General features: G+C 39.0%; 1 protein-coding gene across 1 annotated transcript in view; it reads left to right on the forward strand.

Annotated features, from left to right (window-relative positions):
- The window catches only part of LOC136752746 (fibronectin type III domain-containing protein 4), a 68695-nt gene that overhangs the window by 22633 nt on the left and 24458 nt on the right, over positions 1-21604 (forward strand). Inside the window, exons 2-3 of the mRNA XM_066708349.1 lie at positions 5344-5459; positions 9375-9579. Of these exons, the coding sequence (XP_066564446.1) occupies positions 5344-5459; positions 9375-9579 (321 nt within the window). The remainder of the gene's footprint in view (positions 1-5343; positions 5460-9374; positions 9580-21604) is intronic.

Genomic DNA, 21604 nt, shown 5'->3' on the forward strand with positions numbered 1-21604 from the left:
TAATAATTTTAATAGTCCAAATCTGATTTAAAAACAGTGTCCTGTAAAGATAATTTTATCCATGCTTGTCAGTGATGCGGGTTGCTCATAAAACAATGCAGCACTAAACAATTGAACATGGACATAAAGGGAATCAAATTAAAATTCTCATTATTGATCAGTATCATTGTTTTCATGCTGAATTTTGAAATATGATTATTATGAAAGTAATACTGTTCAAAGCAGTATGACAAGGACATCCTGACAAAAATGGTAACGACAGTGAAAGACAACTGTTTTAAATCAGCCTGACTCATTTAAATGTGTCACTTAAAGCACAACATTTGTTCTGACTACATACACAACATCAGCAGTTTTCATCTGCAAAGGAGTGAATGTCCCCTGTTGCATGTTTTGGAACTTGGGCATTCTTTGGAGATAGCAGCTATTTTGGCCCACATTTACCAGGTATAGGTTTGGCTGCCAGTTTTCTGAGCAATGGAAGAAGTTCAGAGGTGTTGGGATAAAAGGGAAAAATACTGATTGACCCATTCAATTGTTGTATGTGTTTTAACCAATGCATGGAATAGGTTATGTGTTTTCTGCATTGGGAAACTTTATATTTGGGTTTAAAAATAAACCAAGTGCAACATTTAGTAAAAACTATTCAAGGTTTTGCTTACTTTATTTTTCTTCTGTCTGGTCTGCAATCCTGTACTTAAATGATAAAAAGCACCCTTCAGCTGCATTGTGCAACTCTTGAGATGTGTTTTTCATTGCTTTTAATTCTAAGTATTTGGAGACCCATGTGTCCACAACCTTCTCTATCACATGATATTAATGATGTACTGTAATATTCTGCTTCTCTGTTGACCTCACTCCAGAATTCTTTCAAAATAAATTAGGTTTGCTAGCCTCAGGGCATCAGCTACGTGCAATACATTTCATTGGTATTATTTATTTATTTATTTCAAATAGAATCTCCAGTTATGTTTCTCCCTTTTTTTGCACTAATTTGGAATTACTTGTATGTTTCATATTTACATGCTGCCTCTTCTTTACATCTATTAATCTTCTGCTGAGTTGCATATGAATAAAATTAGTTGAAATGTTAGTTAATCCAAGGGAAACGCTGAAAAGCTAAACCTTGAAGTAAAAGGGCTAAACCGCAAGACAAGTGGACAGTATAAGCGAGGGAAATGTATGGACATGGCAGTCAGGCATTAAAATAAGGTGGTGTGATTCTTAATTAATTCATACAGGAATACCACATGATTTCATTATGGTGCTATTTTAATACACCAAGCTACACTGCATTTTTCAACACCCAATTCATGTGAATAAACATTCCTCATTCCTCCAGCACACCTGATGTGTACATTGACACAGATGGTATGGGTATCACCTTAATTTTATAACACTGGTCTTTGGTTCCCATTTCTTCTAGGTGTTGTTCATTTTGGGCCTTGCTATGTATACCATACATCCATAATAAAAATCAATGATACCAATTGCATAGGATGAAAAGGATGTTTGTACCCATTGTGTCAATTACTAGAGTGTTGTGTCACATTGATGTATGCTAGTCAGCTACCTTAAAACCAGAACCATATTACAAAAAGTACATCATGGATTCAAATCCATATTAGGTTTTTTTTGTAAATGCTGGATATTCTTTTCAAACAGTGACAATATTAATTTTAATGCAATGTTATAATTAAGGGAAATGGATGTCCACAGCAATGACATCACTACAAGCCAAAATGTCTAATGAGATTGAGCAGAAAATGTTCATCATTAACCCAGGCAACAGAAAAAACTGTTTAGTGACAGGCTGTTTGCTGGTTAATTGCGACTAAATACAAACATATAATTGTGAATACATATTTGAACAGCTTCAGCAAAACACCTGGAGGTAGATGTGTGTCCTTCAATGACTGTGCCCATGTGTTGCTGATTTGAAGAATTTACAAAGTTTGCATTTCATCTGTCGAATCCTTTGCATTTTTGTGTCTGTCTTCAGTCTGAATCTTCACAGTTTTGGTTTGTTTGCATTTTTATTTCAGTTGCAAAAGGTCTTCACATAGACCTTTACATTGATTCTATTCATATTTATTTTCTCCTACCAATGTAACCTGTTTTTAAAAAAAATATCTGAGGATATAGAATTGGTCCATCACTTCTCTACCTAAACTACAAAGGAATTGTGCAACATGACCCCTCATCCTCAACATTTGAGATTCATTAAGTCCTGTAATGCTCACCAGAAGAAGGTGCATCATTAAATTACTGAATAAACACATTAAAGCAGATCTCTGGGGTCTCAGCTGTTTTGTCTCCATTAACGTACCAGCTCATTACTTTATTACCTAGGAGGTATGACTGCTTTCTGGGTAGTGGTTCACTAAGGGAGAGTTTAACCTTTCAGTTTGTTGTGTGCTTTGGACAAATACTACTAATAATAATTTCTGAAACAACAGCATTGTATGTATTCCAAAATAGATGAAGGTATACAAGTTTTGTTACTTAAAAATGTACATTTATATAATAAAACGTTTTAAATTCAAATTATGTTTCAGCCCACTACAAATCCTGCACAGTTGATCATAGAGACATCTTTATTTGAAGACTAAGGGATAGCTTTTTGGTAAATACCACTTATACTTCGGAAAGGATAATATCAAGTGTCAATGTCTTGATTTGTGCCTGTGGTCTCTGGTTGTAATGCTTATGCTACTCCAAATAGCAGGTGGGTATCTTTGAATCAATCTGACAAAATACAAATTGAAGCCTCTAATGCTCAAAAGTAGGGCTTGCCGTGGAAGATTTGTTAAGATGTATGCACTAATTAGTCCTGCTGTCACTGGTGCAGATGTTTCTTGCAGTCTCTAATGTGCATCATTATGGAGCAGTTTATGGCCAGGGGCAATGCTATGAATCAACCAGTACAAACGGCCTTCCTCTCAAATACATTTTTTAGATGCCAAATAAGATTTTTCTACAGGATGAAGTGATTATCTTTAGTTTGTACTCTGTATATGACCCACAGACATTTACAGTGAGGGAAAAAATATTTGATCCCCTGCTGATTTTGTAAGTTTGCCCACTGACAAAGAAATGATCAGTCTATAAATTTAATGGTAGGTGTATTTTAACAGTGAGAGACAGAATAACAACAACAACAAAAACTCTCTTAAAGGGAATGCTCCTAATCTCAGCTCGTTACCTGTACAAAAGACACCTGTCCACAGAAGCAATCAGTCAATCAGATTCCAAACTCTCCACCATGGCCTAGACCAAAGAACTGTCCAAGGATGTCAGGAAAAAGATTGTAGACCTACACAAGGCTGGAATGGGCTACAAGACCATCGCCAAGCAGCTTGGTGAAAAGGTGACAACAGTTGGTGCGATTATTCACAAATGGAAGAAACACAAAATAACTGTCAGTCTCCCTCGGGTCTGGGGCTCCATGCAAGATCTCACCTCGTGGAGTTTCAATGTTCATGAGAACGGTGAGGAATCAGCCCAGAACTACATGGGACGATCTTGTTAATGATCTCAAGGCAGCTGGGACCATAGTCACCAAGAAAACAATTGGTAACACACTACGCCGTGAAGGACTGAAATCCTGCAGCGCCCGCAAGGTCCCCCTGCTCAAGAAAGCACATGTACAGGCCCGTCTGAAGTTTGCCAATGAACATCTGAATGATTCAGAGGAGAACTGGGTGAAAGTGTTGTGGTCAGATGAGACCAAAATCGAGCTCTTTGGCATCAACTCAACTCGCCGTGTTTTGGAGGAGGAGGAATGCTGCCTATGACCCCAAGAACACAATCCCCACCGTCAAACATGGAGGTGGAAACATTATGCTTTGGGGGTGTTTTTCTGCTAAGGGGACAGGACAACTGCACAGCATCAAAGGGATGATGGACGGGGCCATGTACTGTCAAATCTTGGGTGAGAACCTCCTTCCCTCAGCCAGGGCATTGAAAATGGGTCATGGATGGGTATTCCAGCATGACAATGACCCAAAACACACAGCCAAGGCAACAAAGGAGTGGCTCAAGAAGAAGCACATTAAGGTCCTGGAGTGGCCTAGCCAGTCTCCAGACCTTAATCCCATAGAAAATCTGTGGAGGGAGCTGAAGGTTCGGGTTGCCAAATGTCAGCCTTGAAACCTTAATGACTTGGAGAGGATCTGCAAAGAGGAGTGGAACAAAATCCCTCCTGAGAGGCCAAACCTTGTGGCCAACTACAAGAAACGTCTGACCTCTGTGATTGCCAACAAGGGTTTTGCCACCAAGTACTAAGTGGAAGGGGTCAAATACTTATTTCCCTCATTAACATGCAAATCAATTTATAACTTTTTTGAAATGCGTTTTTCTGGATTTTTTTGTTGTTATTCTGTCTCTCACTGTTAAAATACACCTACCATTAAAATGATAGACTGATCATTTCTTTGTCAGTGGGCAAACGTACAAAATCAGCAGGGGATCAAATATTTTTTTCCCTCACTGTAGTAGCATTTGTATTATTTTACAAAGCTAAAATTAGATGTAGTGTTGTGTATTGTTGTTTTTCCTGATAACTCCACCTGAGGAGAAAGAAAGAAGACCCAAACAGAGTTGTGTTATAACAGTGCTGTTACATGACATGACTAGCATTTCTTTAGCATGTCTTTAACAGGACAGCAGTGCAGTCACTGATCTCTGTCAATTCAGAGACTAGACTAAATAAAAGAGCCTTTAGCTGAGCCTCATGTAGCCGGAGGTTTCTCGCCTGATTGGCCAGTTGCCCATGCAAATAGATGACACATTCCACTGCATTCTCATGCCAGTCAAGCAGTCAATCAGAGCTCTGTGGAGACAGCATTCAGGCCAATAAACTAATTAGGAGCATAAATACATTATGATTGATTAACCCTATGGTACAATATAGGATTAATAACATGGGTTATACAACATTTCAGTGATTAATAATATATATGTTTTTTTAAGTAAGGTATTCAGTAAGTCCAGTGTTTTGTAGATGATTGTCTATCATCTCCCTGCTATTTTAATTAATGAATGTTTCTGGGGATAAATGTTATTTTAATTGCAAGGAAGCCCCTACAAAATATCCATCAGGCCTGTCTTTTTTATTAAGGAGGAAAGGGTTAGTTCTTGAAAGCAAACCTTCAACTGTCATTTACTTTTTAATTAAGTAGGGCAAGAAAATGAATGCTACAGCCGGGTGATGGATGAACATGTCAGCTTGTCTCAGCAGCCCCTACAAAACTGAGATGACAGGTTTATAGAGAGTGTACAGGAAGAAAGAAACTGTAGTTCTCTCCATTCAAACAATGTATCCTTTCTCTCAATCTACAGATAGGCCACCAGCTCCTGTCAACGTCACTGTCACACACCTGAAACCAGACTCAGCCACCGTGTCCTGGGATGTTCCTGAGGGAGACGTCATCATCGGTTATGCCATTTCTCAACAGGTAACTCCCGTCACAGTAATTAAAGGCATTTGCAGTGACAGTATATTTTAAATAATAACACAGCAGGGTCATTGTTGTATATTTTGATCACTTTCCCATATGTGTAGTATATGCCCCATGTTTATATCCATGAGAAATAGGCGAATTAAAGAGTAAATAAAAGAGTGTATACAGATCTTTATCATTTTCAGTGCTTTACTTAATTATCAGCCTATCACTTCAATGTCAAACATTCTGAGGTCATTGTAATACTACTTGCTACTATTGCTACTACTATTACTACTACTGATTGTATAGTATCTATATAGGTAACACTTTACAGTAAGTGTCCCTAATTACTGAGTATTTACACTGTAATTATGTGGTAACTACCACTGTAATTATGTCTATGTACATTGTATTTACACTGTAACAAGTAATTACAGTGTAAATACACAGTAATTATGGACACTTACTGTAAAGTGTTACCTCTATATAATATTATATCTGCCCATCAGGTGTAAAATGGGGTTATATCTACAACATGATTGCTCTATTTAATGGATTGAAATTGGACATTTTTGATTTTGGATCTCTGCTGTGGAGCTTGTAGCAGGTGCCAAATATCTAGGTATAACACGGGAAACTATATAAACATATAATTACTGTGCAAAAGTTTTAGGCAGGTGTGAAAAAATGCTGTAATGTACGAATGCTTTCAAAAATAGACATGTTAATAGATTATATGTATCAATTAACTACATGCAAAGTGAGTAAACAGAAGAAAAATCTAAATCAAATCCATATTTGGTGTGACCACCCTTTGCCTTCAAAACAGCATCAGTTCTTCTAGGTACACTTGCACGAAGTCAGGGATTTTGTAGGCATATAGTCAGGTGTATAATTAAACAATTATACCAAACAGGTAATGTAATGCATATGAATATATTTGGGACTAAAATTTATTATGCATTATATTTTACAGTTGACCAATATATTTTCATATATTGCAATATATTTAATTTGCATATGGGTCAGTAATGGCATCACTCCATTTGAAGTACATTCCATTGGTTTATAGAGATGAACAACGACAGAGTCTTGATAGTAACAGGTTCTTAAAAACACTGCCCCTAATGGTAACACCAATGGTGTAGTTCAGGCTTGTCAATTTTTGGTCCAATATTTGGTTTTCAAAGCATGAATAAACATGTATTAAGGTCTTGCGATTACTTATAAAATGTAATGTAATAAGTACATTTGGTGTGACCACCCCTTGCCTTCAAAACAGCATCAATTCTTCTAGGTACAATTGCACAGTTTTTGAAGGAGCTCAGCAGGTAGGTTGGTCCAAACATCTTGGAGAACGAACCACAGTTCTTCTGTGGATTTAGGCAGCCCCAGTTGCTTCTCTCTCTTCATGTAATCCCAGACAGACTCAATGATGTTGAGATCAGGGCTCTGTGGGGGCCATACCATCACTTCCAGGACTCTGTGTTCCTCTTTACGCTGAAGATAGTTCTTAATGACTTTCACTGTATGTTTGGGGTCAGTGGCACTGCTGGACATCTTCCGATTGTGAAGGGAAGTAAGCATGATGTGTCTTTCATCTGCTGCAGTAAGTTGCCTTGGCCGACCACTGCATCTACGGTCCTCAACGTTGCCTGTTTCTTTGTGCTTCTTCAAAAGAGCTTGGACAGCACATCTGGAAACCCCTGTCTGCCTTGAAATTTCTGGCAGGGAGAGACCTTGCTGATGTAGTGTAACTACCTTGTGTCTTGTTGCTGTGCTCAGTCTTGCCATGGTGTATGACTTTTGACAGTAAACTATCTTCAGCAACTGCACCTTGTTAGCTGAGTTTGGCTGTTCCTCACCCAGTTTTATTCCTCCTACGCAGCTGTTTCTGTTTCAGTTAATGATTGTGTTTCAACCTACATATTGAATTGATGATCATTAGTACCTGTTTGGTATAATTGTTAAATCATACACCTGACTATATGCCTACAAAATCCCTGACTTTGTGCAAGTGTACCTAGAAGAATTGATGCTGTTTTGAAGGCAAAGTGTGGTTTGATATTGATTTGATGTAGATTTCTCTTATGTTCACTCACTTTGCATTTAGTTAATTGATAAATATAATCTATCAACATGTCTATTTTTGAAAGCATTCTTACTTCACAGCATTCTTTCACACCTGCCTACAACTTTTGCACAGTACTATATATATATATATATATATATATATATATATATATATATATATATAGTACTGTGCAAAAGTTGTAGGCAGGTATATATATATTTGGTGTTTTGAAGGCTACAAATATGTACACCTTTCCCTGTTGAATAGTAAACAGTACTGTCATTATAAATCATTTTTCTTTCATCTTCACATAGTTCTTCAAAATGAAACCAGTTAATTAATATCAATAAACATACCCCATATTTAAACATAAACCACATATTACCTTTAATAAATCAATGTACTTTATTTCTTTTTTAAAACGCATTGCTGAACATTACACAAACAATCTAATATTTCATAAATACAGAAATATATTTGATCTAAAACACACACGCACTCTCAAATGTAATATTAAAATGGCAACACTTAAAACTATGAATTAGGGATACCATATAATTCATAAATGAAGAAACATTTTAAACTTTAAACAGTAAGACTCAGCATGGGCTATCTAATACAACTGGGAATATTTATGCCCCATTCATCCTTGCTCGTACATTTGACTGATCTTGGCAGTGACCCATTATTCTCAGTCCATTGCTGTTTAATGTTTAATAGTTTCTCTGTAGCCAACATCACGTAGCAGAGCAGACAAAAGGACCCCCAATGAAATGAAGTGATGGATACATTGCATCCTAAATCAATATCTGGTCAGAAGAGAAAGGCTCTTTCACATTGTTTTGTTTCACAGACATCAAATGGCAGCATAATGAGACTGAGGGAAACAATACAAAATGTCCAGTGAAAGGATGGTGGGAAAACGTGTTGGCATTCGCATACACAGCTTTCATTGAGGGATGTCTGTGTGTAGAGGGAAAACATAGAGGATATCCACTGAGAATCTGCAGAGAAGAAAATATTAATAAAAGCAATAGGGAAGACCATTTTTGGGAATTAAAAAAAAAATGAAGAATCATACTGAGGTAGAAAGAAGGGTTGGAATTTGATTATAAAAATCAAGTGCCATTAGACTGATGGAATACTTTTTGATACTCTAGATTCTAGACTGTTGGCACTGGCATCCAGATTTTATTTTTTTATTTTTTAGGCATTGCTTTGTTTGCAATTAAAGACAATTCAATTACAAGCAGTCCCTGGAGGAATCTTGTGTTTAACAAAATCGTAATTGACATATTACCCAAAAGGAAGCAAGTTCCTCCATAGAAAGTTTGAGAACATTAAAGTTGGCAAGCCGCTGATCAAAAATGAGTAAACCTTTAAAATGGAGACATTAATTCAACTCATTGTACTGCATTCACATCCTCCACATGATTAGGGTACTTAGGGTCGGATTAAATCAAAACTTTGACCCACCCGCTAATAGAAAACTACAGAACTGTACTCAGTTGCGGCTTCACTTTTAGTAAGAAGCCACTTTCTTCTAATCAGAAATGTAACCGCTATGATGTACAGGTCTGTAGTTTGCTATTGACCGGGTGGGTCAAAATTTTGATTTAATCCGGCCCTTAGTCATCAATGTACTTATAATAAGGAATGTTTAAAATGTTTTTATACTGTTTTTGAACTATGCCAACACAAGAAATCTAAAGAATGGTTACATCTTTTACGACCTTCATTATCACAATAATTAATAACTTAGAAGTTAGTGGGATTTCTGTAAGCCTCATACTAGTGAATTAGTTTAAAGACTTTGTGGTCCTAAAATAAGCCATCATTATTCTGTTTTGTAGAGGCAGGATGGGCAGATGCAGAGGTTTATCAGGGAAGTAAATACAACGAATCGTGCTTGTGTCCTGTGGGATCTAGATGAAGAGACGGATTACATCATTCAGGTCCAGTCCATTGGCCTCTACGGGGAAAGCCAGGCCAGCAAACGGGTTCATTTTCGAACCTTGAAAAAATCTGATCGCTTCCCTTCCAACAGCTCAAATCAAGGTAGGAAATCTTCTGAATTAATTCACATAGTTTTATTGGTAAGCTTTTCTGTACTTGAAACACTGGCCATTTGAAGCATTAGTAATCATTAAGCATCAGAAAAGGATAATGTTGTACATCAGGTGCATTTACACATAGCACAATAACCACATGGTGTTTTGCACACTGATAGGAATAATATATTTTGGTCACATTAAGAAGACAACCGATCAATCAACATAATTTATTCAGGTTCAGGTTTTTCTCTCCAAAATCATCAAAACAGAAACAAAGCTGTATACAATTCAACATGTCTTACTGATGAGCTTTAACAACAGGTTTGCTTGAATTTAACTTTATTACTCGTTGGTTGATGGTTTGGGCTTTGTGAAATAACATCTTGTAAAACCTGTGCTTCATCTTTAAACCAGTTCGGAAAGGCTCAAGTTGACCAACATTTAATATAAGACAGACTTGAAACAGAAGAAATGCAGGGCCAATATAGAAGACAGAAAAGCAAGATAGTTCTCGAATACAGTGATTTTCAATTTTACTAATGTATTTGTCTTTAATTTGTGTTTAATTCAGTTGAAAGGGTACACGCATTGTTTCAAGTGTGTAAATACACTACTAATACAGTTCTGAGTACAGAATGTGTTATAGTTTCTGATGAAGTTGCCAGGTGGCTGGGATTTGAGAAAAAAAACAAGCAAACAAAAACAAAAACTCAAGAGGTAAATTATTTTAATTTTTGTATTATTATTTTTATTTCTTGGCAGAGGCCCTTATCCAGGGCGACTTACAACATAAGTGCAAACAAAGTGCAAAAATACAGAGACGTACAAGACATCAATCATTACAAATTCAACTTAGCTAAAACATAGCAATTCTAAATAATACATTTTACAGATTCCAATTTACAATTTACACAAGTACAGTAAGAGACTTCCTACATCCTGGACGGTGAAAGCTAAGTGCTGTCAAGATGTAGGGTTACAGACGAGGGATACGGGAAAGGGAGCAAGGAGGAAAACAATCAAGAACGCGAGGAGCATAATAAGCTGAAGTGCTATCTAGCAGGGATAGAGGACTAATATTACAAGTGCTGTCGGAAGAGATGCGTCTTGATTAAGTGCCGGAATGAGGTCAAGGACTCTGCTGTTTTGACTTCAGTGGGCAGGTCGTTCCACCACTTATGGGCCAGGGATGAGAAGGAGCGGCTCTGGAGGAAGGAGAGTGGAGAGGAGGCAGAGTTAGCCTTCTGGCACTGGAGGAGCGCAGTAGTCTGGAGGGGATGTATGGAGAGACGAGTGTCTGAAGGTTGCTTGGTGCAGTGTGGTCAAGACAGCGGTAGGTGAGGGTCAAAGTCTTGAATTGAATGCGTGCCGCTATCGGGAGCCAGTGGAGGGAGCAGAGCAGTGGAGTAGCGTGTGCGAATCGTGGCAGAGAGAATACCAGACGAGCCGCTGAGTTCTGGATGAGCTGGAGCGGGCAGGTAGTGGATGCAGGCAGGCCGGCCAGGAGGGAGTTGCAGTAGTCCAGGCGGGAGAGGACCAGTGACTGGACGAGTAGCTGAGTTGAGTAGTTGGTGAGAAAGGGACGGATCCGGCGTATGTTGCTCAGGAAGAATCTGCAGGTGCGCATCAGCGTGGTGATGTGCTGGATGTAGGAGAGCGCAGGATCGAGGGTGACTCCTAGATTTTTAGCGGTTGAAGGAGGAGAGAGTGTGGTGGATTCCAAGGGGATCGAGATGGGGAGGTCAGCAGAAGGTGAGGAAGAGTGGGGGGAAAAAGAGGAGATCTGATTTGGAGAGGTTGAGCTTGACGTGGTGCGAGTGCATCCAGGCGGAAATGGCAGACAAGCAGGAAGAGATGCGTGGGGGGATGAGAGGGTCAGAAGAGGGAAAAGACAGGAAGATCTGGGCATCATCAGCATAGAAGTGGTAGGAGAAACCATGGGAAGCGATTAGGGTGCCCAGGGAGCGAGTGTAGAGAGAGAACAGGAGCGGGCCCAGGACGGAGCCTTGGGGAACGCCTGTGAGGAGAGGTTGGGGGGTGGATGAGGAGCCTCGCCATGTCACTTGGTTGGCCCGGTCACTAAGGTAGGAGGAGAACCAGGTGAGAGCAGTCCCAGAGATCCCAAGGTCAGCGAGGCAGGAGAGGAGGATGGAGTGATCAACAGTGTCAAATGCTGCAGAGAGGTCAAGGAGGATGAGGACTGAGGAGAAGGAGGCCGCCCGAGTCAGTGACAGCCAGGAGAGCCGTCTCAGTGGAGTGAGCTGTGCGGAAGCCGGATTGCAGAGGATCAAGGAGTGAGTGTTGGGACAGAAAGTCAGAGAGCTGACGGTGGACCGCCCACTCGAGATGTGAGAGGACAGAGAGAGTCAAGGGAGGAGGTGAGGGAGGAGAACAAAGAGGAGGTAGCACAGTTGACAGATAGATTTGAAAAACAATCAATGGAAGGCAAGAGAGTGAGGGCAGTGGAAGCAAGGATGGAGGGGGAGACAGAGCGGAGATTACGGCGGAAGGTGACAGAGGGAGTGGGTGGAGAGGGGAGGGAGGGGAGGGAAAGGGAAAAGGAAATGAAGTGGTGGTCCGAGATGTCCATGGGTGTCACGGAGAGTGTCGAAGGGGAGCAGCCTCTTGAGAAGATGAGGTCTAGCTGGCGGCCAGCTCTGTGAGTGGGGGGAGATAGGGAGAGAGAGAAGTTAAAGGAGTGAAGGAGAGGAAGAAATCCGGCACAGTGGGAAGGGTTGGAGAGGTGGATGTTGAAGTCTCCCAGGAGGATAGGTAGGTGAGGACAGCGAGGGGAGAAAGGAGAGAAGAAAGTCGAGTTCATCCAGGAAGGAGGTGAGTGGACCAGGTGGACGGTAGAGAACTAGAAGGAAGAGATGAGAGGGAGAGGTGATTTCTACTGCATGGAATTCAAAGCTGTGGGTTGAGATAGAGGAGAGAGAGGGAGGGACAGAGAAGAGGAGAGAAGGGGAGAGCAGGAGCCCTGTTCCTCCTCCCCGCCCAGTAAAACGAGGGGAGTGGGACAGGACAAAGAGAGAGGATAAGGCAGCAGGGGTGGTAGAGTTGTCTGGGGAGATCCATGTCTTGGTGAGAGCGAGGAAATCCAGAGACTGGTGGGAGGCGAAGGCAGAGATGAAGTTGGCCTTATTGGAAGCTGAGTGGCAGTTCCACAGGCCTCCAAAGAGTGGAGTAGAGGAGAGGGAGGAGGAGGGGGGGAGAAGCAGAGAGATGAGGTTAGAGGGATTAGGGAAACAATGGCGCTCAGCTGCACGCTGAGAGGAAGGAGAGAGCAGGACAGGAATTGGAGAGATCGTCATGGGTGCCTGTTGTTGCTGTGTGGCGTCACCTCGCAGTCTTCTCCTCGCTGGAGTCCCCACAGCTAGAGTCCCTGCCCTTTGTAATTGGTGTCCTTCAGAAGGGGGGCACTGAGGCTGCTGGCACTGACTGCCATCGCAGAGGGGTGGGGGGCTGTTAAATACGTCACCTGTAACTAATGAGGATAGTGCACACCTGTGTTGCGTTGAATGACACAAGGCTGGTCAGGATGGCCCTCCCTCCCACGCAGGACTGCTAATAGCACAATTACTGGCCACTTAATATCTGAATACAGACAAAGACAGTGCCAGATACATGCAGTTACACTGAACAATAGCTCGTAGTAATGTTAAACAAATGCTAAATAATCACAGCCTACACAGTGTAACGCTTCTGATTGCAGACAGGGCGTGTCGAGTGCACTAGCTTACTGGCTAAATTCACTAACAAACTAACAAACAGTTGCTGCTTTAATGCAAACAGGCACATTAAAGCAAATTAAATGAATTAATCGTTTTTGTAAGATTATTGTTAGGCTTCCATGGTGAATGACTGTTCAGTGAAATAGGAATTTCAGTTGACATTGCAAAAACTAAGTTATTTTATGTGCCCTCAACAGGTGAATAATTTTAAATGAGTTTTTCACACATTACACTGCAGGACTAGACAAATGCTTACCTCTTAGAAATACAATCAAGGTAGACATCTACAGAGCTTTTGATAAATGGGCCCAGTTTCAAATAAGCACACTAAAAAAGGTCACAGGTAAATATCTCTTAATGGCACTATTGAGACCAAAGTTCAGTACGTTTTCCTAAATCTTTACTTAGAAGAGCCAGCTTCCACAACCTAACCAAGACGAAGGAAATATTGTCAGGCCAGGATCAATAGAGAGTGTTGAGATACGAGCATCTAATGTTTTGTTCTGGGTTTATTCACCATGCATTATGGGGGATTTCTAATAACACTTTACAACCAGTGTAAGCATGAAAACACTGTATGTTGTATGCCATAGATGGTGAAAACATTTGGAGTTGATACTTCATCAAAAGGATGGCATAAAAGTAAAGGAAATAGTAAGAATATAACCCTCCTGCACTAAACAGGAGCATAAAACTTGACAGTGAGTGTACTGTATTCAAGTCTCAAAACAAGTCAATTAATTCTGTTGAAAGGGTACACACATTGTTTCTAGTGTGTAAATCCACTACTAATACAGTAACCAACAACGTAAAATCCCAAACAGATTCAAGAGTGTAAGAGAATTTTATTACAATACTGAATAACTGAATTAATGCTGAGTGTGTTGTACACATTATGTTTTTTTATAAGGGAGTTTCAGTAACACCTGTGATTAAAAAAAACAAAACACAAAACTTAGTTAAATCAATACCACTGACAGATCATGAGCAAAGGTAAATAAGATACTATCTACATGGGGCATCGTGTGTGTACTACCTCTGGGATGTCTTAAAATCTTTGTAGTTAGAGAGTAAAGGCTCTGTTAGTCATTCTTATTAAACTTTTAAAATAATTTCCCCATGTCATCCCACACAAAATGAAAAATAGTTCTAAATGTGAAAAGAACTCTGGTCTCAATATTTTATTACAAACAGGCTACAATAGACACAAAATACCAGTGCAACCTGATCAGAATGATATAGCCCTCCTTTGATCTTAAGGACTGGTGTCATCCTTTTGGATCATGGCCATAAGGATTATAATGCAGTGAGAGAGAGAGAGGCATTTTTCTGGAGACCCTTCCTGGTTCAAAGTTCCAGTTCATTGAAGTCAGCACTCGTTTTCAGTGCCTCAACCCCTTTGCTGAACTCTAAGCTTTATGACATGGTGTATTACTGTCTTGCTAGATGTGCAAGCCCTCAGTATTACAATAGATACTGGTACTGTGTAACACATGACATTTGATACAATCCAATAGGGAGACTAGTATGACATTTGAGACTTTTTTAGGTCTGCAATTTTGAATAATGTGATACTTCTCATGACTACTGGGGGAATCAATGTATAGAAATGTACACTGTAGGGGTTTATTCTAATTGGGGCATGTAACTTGACATTCTTGGTTACACAGTCACCGCACATGACCCAGAAATATAGGGTGTGTATCTTGCTTTGTAGGTGGACTATCACTCTACACTCTCAAAAATGTTTAATACAACAGAATTATGGCTGTGCAAACATCCTTTTTAGGGGTTTTTCCTTTTATGATAAACCATTTCAAGTTTAAAATACTCTGTATATAATTGATTATGCTGCTTACATTGTTAGCAAGAGGCAATGTTGGTTTCAAATAATAAAAATGTCAATCAAATTAGAAAACATACAAAATTACTATAACCCAAAAAATAACCCTTAAAACCACTTCCAGGGTGCATAAACCAAGTCAGGAGAGAGCCCTATTTTAGTGTCACTGCATTATGCTTACTCGCTTCTGACAAATCAGTGAAATCACACTGACCTGTTTATTCTATATGCCAAGTATACATGTCCAGGCCATTGGATCTTGATCAACGTATTGTGTTTTGTATCACAGATGCACAGTGTGTGTGCATGTATGTATGTTTAACACAAGGCAGTACTATTTAACTGAGATTTATATCCTGTCATCTGTTACATTATTATCAAAACATGCTCATCAAGTGTGACAAAAAAAAATGAATTAAATGGAGGATTTACATTTTACTTCTTAATGTGAAATTCATAATCAGCTTTGACATGTCCATTTTAAAAGATGTTAAATTGTCTGCCATGTACTGGGTTGATCACTTTAGTTCATTTTTCGTTAGAGTTCCCAGTATGCTCCACTGCTATTGATGTAAATTATTGAGCAGATCCTTGCACTGCACTTTCAGAATATGAGCAGCTTCCAACTGTGAGTGATTTTTGATCTTGCTAAGGTATCTTCCATGAGTGAACAAGCAGTAGTTCTGTATTCCTGCTGCCTGACAGATCTCTTACATATGTATTGTTTTAGCTTCTGTGTTGCCTAATAAACATTTACATAAATCATGAACATCTGAGTATTCAAAGGATGGATGATCTGGCAGTAGATTGAGCTGTTGGAGATGATGAGAAAAAATAAAGAAAAACTGAACTCACAAGCCATTCAGCAACATGGACAGCACACTATTCTGTCAGCACCACGGACAGCATGCTAATCCGAGAGAACTGAAGGAGAGCAGTTATCTTGGCAGTAGCTACAATACATTTGCTGTCAACAAGGATTTCATTCAAGATGACACATGTCCAAACATTCAATGAAACATGTCTTAATTCTTCAGAAATGTAGCTTAGTTCATCTTCAGATATAGTTATAGTTAAGAGTTAGCTTTTGTAGGTATAGAGACAAGGCCATCTTGGAATCCACATATTTTGAGATCCCAATTGAGGTGTGAGATGATCCTTACAATACTCAATTGATATCTATAAACCTGATTATTTAGGAATGAAAGGTTCTGAGTACAGAATGTGTTGCCGATAAAGCTGCCAGGTGGCTGGGATTTGAGAAAAAAAATAGGGTAAATGAGGTAAATTAATGCAAACAGGTGGCACATTAAAGCAAATTAAATGAAATAATCATTTTTGTAAGATTATTGTTAGGCTTTCGTGGTGAATGACTGTTCAGTGAAAAAGGAATTTTGGTTGACATTGCAAGTTTTTTTATGTGCCCTCAACGGGCGAATAATTTTAAATGAGTTTTTCACACATTACACTGCAGGACTAGACAAATGCTTACCTCTTAGAAATACAATCAAGGTAGACATTTGCAGAGCTTTTGATAAATGGGCCCAGTTTCAAATAAGCACACTGTAAGCAAGGTCTCAGATAAATATCTCTTAATGGCACTATTGAGACCAAAGTTCAGTACGTTTTCATAAATCTTGACTTAGAAGAGCCAGCTTCCACAACCTAACCAAGACGAAGGAAATATTGTCAGGCCAGGATCAACAGAGAGTGTTGAGATACGAGCATCTAATGTTTTGTTCTGGGTTTATTCACCATGCATTATGGGGGATTTCTAATAACACTTTACAACCAGTGTAAGCATGAAAACACTGTATGTTGTATGCCATAGATGGTGAAAACATTTGGATCAAAAGGATGGTATAAAAGTCAAGAAAATAGTAACTTTGAGAATATAACACTCCTGCACTAAACAGGAGCATAAAACTTGACAGTGAGTGTACTGTATTCAAGTCTCAAAACAAGTTAAGATATACAGGCACGTTGTGTGAGTAGTTGTGAAACATTAAGATGCATACTGCTGTATTTCCGATAACCCCATTCACTCTTTAAATAGCAGATTTCTACTTGTATTCCCTGGTTAGTTTTTTATGCATTCATCTGTTCATATATGGAGCTTTAAAGGTCTATTGTTAGATAGCGGATCTCAACTTCATTTCAAAGGAAGTGCACTCTGTATATACCTATTCATGAGACAAAGCGCTCTGCACATCCTATAACAGTGTGATGCATATGCATGTTCCCTGCATCATTGTGTACATTTGTGAGTTCTAATCTGCCTTTCAGATGGTGCCAGAACCCAAACCCACTTTCTTGAAAGATTGTTAAAATATTTTGAAAAATATAAACCTGATAATGGGAACAATGTATTTCTTCTTGCCAGGATTGCTATAGCAGAAACAATTTCACAGAGGGGGTGTGAGAGGACAGCTCCCATCCCTGTATGCCATTGCTGTGATGTATTTTGGCAGTCAGGTTCTCTTACAACGCCGTGTCCTCAGCTGAATGCAAGCAGCCATTACGGGGCACACAGCTGAGAGCAAGCAACTTGAATGCAATCACTGCCCTACAGCAGCTGTGCACACCTCTGTATAATCTCTCGTGAGAGGCTCCTCTGCATTTCTTTTCACATAAGTTACTTATGTGAAAGATTAAAGACAGCCCCGGGCTGTGTTAAACACCCACCTGGATGCAGTTACCTTTGTGTCCTGGAAGACATGCATTGCCTTAAGCAGGACTATTTGTACATTCAAAAATTTATTGCTGAGATTTTAACCAATTGAATATTTCTAACAGCTGTTAATGTGTGTGACACTAGGCACAATCCCAAAGATCATAGCCGTCATAAAGCAGCTTATTATCATTGCTTTTTTTCTATCTGTTTCTCCATGTAATGTTGTTAAAAGGATAGTTGAACACACAGTGCACCAAGGGTTTAGCAGAGGAAATCATTGACTGTTGCTTTTTCTGTACTTGAATGACAATTTGAAAAGACACAAAATAATTATCATGCATGATTTTTATTGCACCTTTTTTATTTTATGGGTATGAACTACAATCCACATTGATGCTGTTAAAACAATAGAACTATAAATAAAACATTGTTTCATTTCAGTACCTGGTATCTGTGGCAAAGAATCCAAGAAAGCTGTTGTTCGGGGACAGTAAAGTTAATCTAGTCAATGTGTGATTGAATGGAATGAGATATGAGTGCAGAAGGATTAAGTCTTGTGTTATTATTTCCTGTATTCAGAAAGGGATTCTTCTTTGTACAACCCTTAGAAATCCTTATGCATGGTTTAGCATGTATTGGCAGTTCCCCATTTCAGCTTTTAATAGCAGCACTTCAGAATATATTGTGGTTGGAAACATGGTGCTTGCATGTATCCGAAGAGTTGTTTAATTTAAACCTAAAATAATTACTTTCACAAATGTGGTACCTTCTGCGACTATCATTGCATAAACCCAAATAAGGTTTGCTTAAAATTAAGTACTAGGAGTTTGCACAATATTGTTCTTTAGCCTTATACATTTGGTGTTGCTGATGTATAGTGGTTCTATTTAGAAATAGATTGTTCCACAAATCAATATTCTTTCAAGCACTTGATCCCATGTTAAATTAACCAAGGATTAATAATGACAAAAACTTCAAATTATGCACCGTAATTTAAAAATAATTAGTTAATTTAAATGAAAAAGAGAAGCATGGCAGGCATATGTGATCCCCCAGGCTGCTTTAAGAAAAGTGATAACAAAACCACCTCCATTAAAAAAAAATACATTAACACTTCAGATCCTTGGCAGCTTAGTTTGGATAGAGTAAAGCACTCAAGTCTCTGTAATGTTCTCCTTAGTAAACACAATGTGTTGTAGTTCTGTGTGTTATATGTGTAGTGTTTGGACGTGTTTATACATGTTTGGAAGAAAAGCTCAAACTCAATCAGAAACTGGTCACAGATATGGATAAATAAATCTTATAGAAACATGAGAATGATAGAAAGCTAAATTTTATGAGAGTTTGAAGCTTTTGTGATTGGAGGCTTCATCTCTCAATACAAGGTAAAGCATGCACTGTAAACAAGCCATCTATTTACTACACATAAATCAACTATTTACAAAGCCTCAGGCCAGTCCTCTCTCCACACAGTGCACTCTAAGTCAGACAGGCTACTCCCAGCATGCCCTGTGCTCTGGGGACTGTGGCAGCATATGGTGCTAAAGTGATTTGTTTTTTAAGTAAAATACACATGGAAACCTAACCAACTATTTTTCAAAGAAGCCATTAGCTTAGAACTTCCTTAAGTATTTAAGTAATACAGTTTATCTTTTCATAAGGACTGAATGGCTTCCACTTGTAGAACAACACATGTACAAAATATACTAATCATGAGCATCTGTGCACTCATCTGTCACTGTGGAAGGCTGTCAGATTCTTTTAAATATGTGTTTAAACAATTTTCACCTCGTAGGGAACTGATATCTTAAAGTTGAGAATATTTTGTTCTCTTTTGAGTGCAAAACAGTCACTGAGGCTTATGGGAGATTTTGTAACGCATGTGGGAGGTACTTGAGACTTTCGTATCAAAGCTGCCGCTGGGTCCCACTGTGGGATGACGAATGAAGCCCACCCCCTTGTTCTAACTTCTTCATTCTATTCCACTGAGACTATTTGCTCTTTTGCTTCCTAAGCCCGTCAGGCTACTGAAGTAAACTCATAGCTTTCAGCCAGGTGAGGCATCCATAAGTTAATGTTGTTTTTGGACAGGCTGTAAAATATTACATAAGGTTACTTTAGGATTAATTTCAGTTCCAGACAGTTTAATGTCCCTTTTTTGGGTCATCGGTCCCTTAATTAAGCTATTACATTTAAAAAAATCCTCCACAGAAGGTTGGTGCTGTGTTGCTGGTGATGTTTATTTCATTAATTATATTCCACTTCCACTGCTTTATTTCCTATTAACATGACAAGAACACATATTTGTAATCATTCCACAGCTGACCCCCATCACTGAATAACACTTCCGTTAATATTGCTTAAAATGAATTGAAATCAGAAGTGTAATTGACAGAAAACTTGTAAATCTATGGGCCTGTGTAAATAAGAAATGTTTGCCTGCTGATAATGTGAACAGTTGCAGGAGAGTCACAGCTCTGAATATCGCAGAACTTAGCTTCTGACTGTATTCAATATAAAAAATCAGTAGCTGCGAAATTTGGGGTTGGGGGCTGAGCTTTGCGAGTGTGTCTTCCAAAATGGACAGGCAGCAAGAAAGCCACTGCAAGTCAGCCACATTGTTTGTTATATCCAAGCTAAAGCAGAGGGTAGAAGCAGCAAATAAACTACCCAAATAAAAACATGGACTATCCTGCTAATAGCAAACTACAGACCTGAAGCTTCTAACAATAAATAAAGCCTCCACCAAGTACCGGCTTGTAGTTTTCCATTTTCAGGTGGTTGAATCCCTGCTGTGAACTGATTTGTGTGGGCTTTTATTGTTTTTGAAGTGTATTTGTGTTGTTAGGATGGCATCCTTTGTTAACCATGAACACGTGAATGCATATATATGTAGGACAATTGCTCTGCGGCATCTGGATGTAACACAACAGTCAAAGCTTAACCCGAGAAATGCTGGAATGTTGATATTGTTTAACTGGAATATGCACCTAACACGAAAGCATACACAGGGGCCAGAATTAGAATTGTCCTTCGGCTTGGATAGAAGCAGAAAAAATGCACTCAACAGTGAGCAAACTCTATTTAAAACTGAAAGGAACATGGCCCACCTATTGTGTTACCTGCCATAGCCTAGATTAAAAACAATGGCAATTAAATCTACTGTCTTTTGTTTCAAAACATGGTTCATGGATAAGGTTTTTTTAAAATAAATAAAAACACCACGTCCCCACTCTTAACTCTTCCACCAGCACCCTATAAAACCCTCATGAAAGAATAAATTAAAGGCATTTAAAGAAGGACAACAATGTAAGGACAGAATAAAAATGAATAGTAAATAGTAAAATACAAGAACATTGTTGTACGAAACAGGGTCTGCGAAAAGCACGTTTGGCACCACAGATGTTTTTAGATTTGATGCCACTTACACTTAGCAGTGCAAATCCATTGGCAGTAATGCCGCTAACGCTTCTGCGAGTGAGTCGCAGTGCAAACATTTAATCGGGCCCTCTGTCTAAAAGCTAGCATCTAACACAATGGTTTTACAAATGGATTCTTTTTTTAGACTTAGAAAGATAAGAGCTGGCCAATCTGCTGATACCCAGAGCTTTTAACAATGTATGTGCTAATTACATCTTATTACAGCACTCTCATTCACAAAGGTCAGTGGATTTTTTTTCAAAGGGAGAAAACTTTACAATGAGTGTGCTTAATTTCCTGGAAGGCAGAGGCAGTGCAAAGTAATGTCTGTGAAAGATATAATGGACTATTCCAAGTG

This window comes from Amia ocellicauda, chromosome 1, assembly GCF_036373705.1.
Source record: "Amia ocellicauda isolate fAmiCal2 chromosome 1, fAmiCal2.hap1, whole genome shotgun sequence".
Taxonomy (NCBI): Eukaryota; Metazoa; Chordata; class Actinopteri; order Amiiformes; family Amiidae; genus Amia; species Amia ocellicauda.